This window comes from Aplysia californica, unplaced genomic scaffold, assembly GCF_000002075.1.
Source record: "Aplysia californica isolate F4 #8 unplaced genomic scaffold, AplCal3.0 scaffold00868, whole genome shotgun sequence".
In the NCBI taxonomy this organism is placed as follows: Eukaryota; Metazoa; Mollusca; class Gastropoda; order Aplysiida; family Aplysiidae; genus Aplysia; species Aplysia californica.
Window position 1 is genome coordinate 223498 of NW_004798138.1, and position 6262 is coordinate 229759.

At 44.2% G+C, this 6262-nt stretch overlaps 1 protein-coding gene across 1 annotated transcript in view; it reads right to left on the minus strand.

Moving 5' to 3' along the window:
• Positions 1–14: 14 nt before the first annotated feature.
• LOC101863548 (ATP-dependent DNA helicase Q1) overlaps positions 15–6262 on the minus strand; it is a gene marked incomplete in the record, with an annotated part of 14048 nt that continues 7800 nt past the window's right edge. Inside the window, 7 exon segments of the mRNA XM_013089074.2 lie at positions 15–1238; positions 1838–1970; positions 2958–3097; positions 3792–3889; positions 4395–4533; positions 5166–5283; positions 6084–6232. Of these exon segments, the coding sequence (XP_012944528.2) occupies positions 226–1238; positions 1838–1970; positions 2958–3097; positions 3792–3889; positions 4395–4533; positions 5166–5283; positions 6084–6232 (1790 nt within the window).

Consider the following 6262-nt stretch of genomic DNA (forward strand, 5'->3'; position numbering starts at 1 on the left):
CACTGTGAGTGACCCTCTACCCCACCCCCACCCCGTATAAAACTACAGCTGTTTCTGACTAATGCTGTGCACACACCACTCCACCAGCTGTCTGCTACTGATGGACAAAATGGAATAACTGGCTAAACAACAATAACTCCAACCAAAAAAACCAAAAATGGAACATTGTGAGTTACGCCGTTTTCCAGGTCCTCCCCATTTGTCGTCACTCAGGGTCACACAAGGTCACATACGCTCAAAGTCATCATCGTCGTCGTCATCACTGATTACCACAGAGGAATTTTTCCCGTTTTCTTCGACTTTGACAAACCCTAACCCTGACCCTGTACCTGACCCTGACCTTGCTTTCTTTATGGGCGTGCACTCAGTGACCTCTTTCTCGTCCTCGTCAGAACTGTCGCTGATTACATACGCTTTTTTCCTGGAGGGTACGGGGTTCGATTCCTTCTTTCTTTTTCTCTCTTCTTTTTCAGCATCAGTGGCGTCGGTGCCGTTTGTCCTGGTGCTGTTTATTTTGGCGCCATCTGTTTTGGCGTCGCCACTGTTCGTTTTAGTGCTGGCGTTCTTCGTTCTGGCTTTGGCATTGTTCATTTTGGTATTGGCGTTGTTCGTTTTGGCGCTGCCACTGCTTGTTTTGCCAGTGACACTTTTAGCTTTAGCTTTGGCGCCGTTTGTTTTCCTTCCGGAACTGTTCTTACTGACGAAAGTTTTGCCAAAGTCATCGTCGGAATCATCAACGTCGAAGTGTTGGTCGCGGTCATCATCGTTTGACCAGCGCTCGCTCGGGGAGTCAACGGCTGTTCGTTTTCTGTTTTTCTCCCCCGACGTCTCGGCATTTGTACGTTTGTCTGTTGCATCTGTGTGTTTGTCTGAAGTAGGGCGAGGATTCTCCGAATCTTGCGGTGTAGTTTGTGAGGGTTTGGGGGGGAGAGCTGTCGAAGGGGTGGTGTTGGAGCCGGAGGGTGCGGGGGAGGGATGAGATTTCTGTTTGCTGGTGACGACTAGAGCCGGCTTTTTCTCTTTCTCTTTCTGACCAGATGAGCTTTTCTCACAGCTGTTGGTCAGCATGGATGACGATGAAGAAGACGAGACAGACACGGGTGATGATAACGACGATGATGAAGAGGAAGACGATGAAGATGTGGCCGCTCCCTTGGTCTGCTGCGACTTGCCAGATTTACTGGTGAAGTCCATGACAACTTTGGCCACTTTGTTCCGCAACAGCTTGGCCTTTGGGCCTGGGGGGAAAATACCGAAAATTTCGGAAAATTTAGGTTAAAATTGTTTTAGTTTAGTTTTAGTAGGAGTTTTACGGCTCTTGCAACCTGATAAAGTCATATAAGTGCCGAAGATTAGAGGTGTTACAAGAGAGTAACAAACACGAAAAAAGAAGGAGGAGAGATAAAGATGATAGACGTTTGATAGGAAAGAAGAAGCAAACCACATCAGAGCACCCACCAACCACCAACAAAAATTTAATGTTAAAATTGGTCAACTAAACCACATAGCACGTGACGAAATTTGCGGGGCGCTGCAAAAATCTTTGTGCTATGTACAAATTCTGCTGTATATGTGTTTAAACTTCAAAGTGTATTGTATGCATAAGAAAAATTGAATCCGTTAGCTAGATAGGTGTGTTTTTGGCATGTGCGTACTAGACACCCCCCCACACACACACCCACAAACACACAGACCTGCGACAATATAACAGATGGTGCTGTCGGCAGTGAAGTGGAAGTCCTCCCGTAGGTAGCCAGTGACCAGCATGTGTGCCAGTCCCCCCCTCCCCCCACACACACACACACTCACACAGACACACACACACACACAGACAGACCTGCGACAATATAACAGATGGTGCTGTACGCGGTGAAGTGAAAGTCCTCCCGTAAATAACCAGTGACCAACATGTGTGCCAGGATTCTCTCCGCTTTGTCCTGTGACACGCCAGGACACGGGACCGACTTGACCTGAAACGACACACAAGGAAGGGGGGGGGGGCACAAGACAGATGGACAGTAAGTCATGGAATTTAGTATAGTTTTAGTAGAGGTTTTACGGCGCTGCAACAGCATAAGGTCATATGAGCGCCAGAAGATTAGAGGTGTTACAAGAGAGTAACAAACATAAAAAAGCAGAAGGGGAGATAAGGACGATAGATGTTTGATAGGAAAGAAAAAGCAAACCACACCAGAGCATCTGCCAACCACCCACAGTGATGGAATGGACACAGCAAGTCAGATGAAACTACAAAACTCTAGCCTGATATACAGAGGAGCCTGCTTAAACCAAACACAGTTAACCCTATCCGTACGTTAGTCAGTAAAATCCACAGAAATGTGTTCTTGAATGGACATAAAAGATGTTGAGCACCAAAAAATTTTTTTAAAAAAATTCAATAAAAATGGCCAAACATGCAGAAAAATGCCTATTTCTTCGATTTCATTATTTTGAAGAGCACCTGATTTTACCATGCCGCCTCACATAGATTTTAAGTCACTATTGACACAATTATACGCTCTCAACTAGTGGATATGTTTTAAGTCACTTCTAACACAATTATATATTTACTCTCAACTAGTGGATATGTTTTAAGTCAGTTCTAACACAATTATATATATATGCTCTCAGCTAGTGGATATGTTTCAATTCACTACTGACACAAACATATGTGAAGTATGCCGATAAAATGAGTTACTTCTCGGATTCAAGCCATAAGGACTAAAATACATCTCCCTTATAGGTGACGTTTTTACACTTTTTATAATTATGAAATAATAAAATACAGGTTATAGTTAAAAAATATAGCATCGATAGAAAATGTACAAATTTTACCCTAATTTTGATATTTGGCGAATATCTCGATTTGTGGATTACGAGAAGTAACTCATTTTGTCAGCACACCTCACATATACTCTTCGTCGTCGGTGAAAAAGTAAGCAAAGTAATCCCCTGACCTTGAGACTGGAGGCTCCCCGCCCGTACCAGGCGTCGATCAGCTTGGCCAAGGTCACTCGCTGGTCAGTGGCCGCCGCGGCGTCTAGCAAGGTCAGAAGGTCACCACACAGCCGCGTCACATCTCGTTGTTCCACGGACCCTGGCAGGGAGACAACAGCAAAAGTTATAACTGGGGGCTCTGGTGGCCGAGAGGTTAAGGTGTTGGCCTCTAATTCAAAGGTCCCGGGTGCAAATCCGGGTTGAGACCGAAAAAATTTCTCCTCTAAAAATTGTCTCCCTACTGCATAGTTGCCGCAATGTACTGTTACAATTTACTGTGCTGTTACTGCAATGTGCTGTTACAATTTACTGTACCATTACCGCAATGTACTGTTACAATTTACTGTACTGTTACCGCAATGTACTGTTACAATTTACTGTACTGTTACCGCAATGTACTGTTACAATTTACGGTACCGTTACTGCAATGTGCTGTAATAACTTACAGTACCGTTACTCATCAACATAACAACAGCAATGTTGCAACTAACTGCCAAATAATGGAGCTAAACCAGTCATGTCCATGTGCATACTCACACACACACACACTCACATAAACACACACACACACACACACACACAGACATTCACATGCACATACACACACACATAACTTGTACAGGTGGTAGTCTTGTACAAAGTCATTATCATGTTGAAAAAAAAAGGGGTGTGTAAGAAAACAGCAAACATTACCACAGACATGATACACTTGAGAAGTTCTGAGAGGTGAGTGAGAAAACAGAATAGATTGTTAGGATGAGGGCAACAAACCGGCCAGACGTAGATCTACGTACCCCCGGCGTCCACCATCTTGCAGTGGTCACACATCCTGTCGCACTGACCGCTGTCCCAGACCTCACCAAAGTGCCGGGCGATGACCGAGCGACGGCAGCTGGAGATACAACGGTCGGGAAAATAATGGCTCAACATTTACAACTCAGTTTTAGTTTTAGTAGGTGTTTTACAGCACTTGTTCTAGTAAGAGTTTTATGGCACTTGCAACACAATAAGGTCAGATAAGTGCCGAAGATTAGAGGTGTTATAAGAGAGTAACAAACACAAAAATAGAAGGAGGAGAGATAAGGACGACAGATGTTTATAGGGTAGAAGGAGCAAACCACACCAGAGCATCCGCCAACCACCACCAGGTTCAACTTTCACCAATGACACAGTTACGGAGTTAGAGGATGACACCATCCTGTCCACTAAAAACAGATTCTTGCACGGATTTTACAGAAAAACGATCATTTGACACAACAACAACAACACCAACAGCAACAAAATCAACTACAACAACAGCAACAGCAACAACAACACCTGCCTCTTGACGTCGGAGCAGTATTTGACACAACAACAACAGCAACAACAGCAACAACAACAACAACAACAACACCCACCTCTTGACGTCGGTGCAGTATTTGACGATGCCGTGTAGATTGTTAAGTCCCGTCTGCTCTGTGAAGACCATACAGCTCTGTTTCACCACGTCTGCTAGCCGGTACAGCACGATGCAGTCGGACCGCTTGTCATCCCGGCCTGGTGCACAGAGAAAATGTTTGTTAACAGAGAAATGTTTCGTTTGTATTGGGTTTTTTCTGTAAGTGTTTTACGGCGCTCGCAACTGCATAAGGTCATATGAGCGTGCGGGACACATTAAACATTTTCAGATAGTAGGAAATTTTGAATTTTGCCAGAGTGGCGGCCGCTGAGTGTTTTGTGGTTTGGCAATTTGTTTACAGGAAAAATTTAGGCGATTGTATAGAGGGAAATGTGAAAAAAAAGAAGTAAAGAAGGAAAAAGAAATGAAAAAAGAAAGGACCCAAGAAGGAGAACTAAACGAGAAAAGAAGACAGGAATAAGAGACAGTTAACAATTTCAGGACAGTTATTTTGACGAGCGCCCGATTTCACTATGATATCGCACATTTGCCGACTGTGAGGTTTAGTTTCAGTAAGAGTTTTACGGCACTTGCAACACAATAAGGTTCATATAATTGCCGAAGATTAGAGGTGTTACAAGAGAGTGACAAACAAAAAAAAAGGAGGGGAGATAAAGACGATAGATGTTTGATAGGAAAGAAGAAGCAAACCACACCAGAGCACCCGCCAACCACCCACTCGACGGTGAGGGAAACGACTCGGCGTAACTACAGGGGAAGTAACTCTCACCAGCCCTGCCACTCTCCTGGTACAAATTCTCCATGGATTTGCTGATGCTGTGGTGGATGACGAACCGCACGTCAGGTTTGTCTATGCCCATGCCAAACGCAACCGTTGCCACGACAACCTGTGGAGTAGCCAGATTTATTTTTTTAAAAATTTCAGTTAGAGTTCTACGGCACTTGCAACACAATTAGGTCATATAAGTGCTGACGATTAGAGGGGTTACAAGAGAGTAACAAACACAAAACAGAAAGAGGGGAGATAAGGACTATATTAATTACTTTTGATAGGAAAGAAGGAGCAAACCATACCAGAGCACCCGCCAACCACCCACTTATTGGAGAACAATATACAAAGAAAAAGAAGGAGGAGAGATAAGGATGATAGATGTTTGATGGGGGGAAAAAAGGAGCAGATCACACAAGAGCACGCGCCAACCACCCACAAAACACAGTTGGAGTGTGAGAGTAAAGACGCACATATCCACACAAACACAGTCATCTAAACCTGGTTACGAGCAAGATAGACAGACAGACAGAAACAACACAGGGAAAGAAAAGAAGATGGACTGTCTACTGGCAGCCTCCAACCACCCAGTAAAACAAATCGTCAAGCTCTTTCCATAAAAGCCAAACTATTTTTCCGTATTTTGAGAAAAAAATTTTTTAAACGGTTGCACTTACAAAAAAGACACACACACATAGTTAAACAAATTTTCAAAAAATAGTTTCATTAAAATTCTAAGTTTAAAACAACTTTTGACAGAAAGCAGAGCTGGGGAACTAACAAATTATCAAAATGTGGCCATAGGTCATTTTGCCCCACCCCCCTCCCCCAAATGACTCGGGCAATTATCCAGGACAAGATTCAGCTATGTTGTACATGTACCACAACACATTTGACCAGCCATGCACAACCACATACCTGTATCTCCCCCGACAACCACATCCGATGTACGCGACTCCTAGACTTGGCGTCGATGTCGCCGTGGTAACAGCCGGCCTTAATCCCATGACTCATCAGGTCAGAGGTCACTTCCTCGGAATCCTTGCGGGAGAAGCAGTACACGATGCCTGGGAGGGTGGAGATGGGGGGGAGGAGAA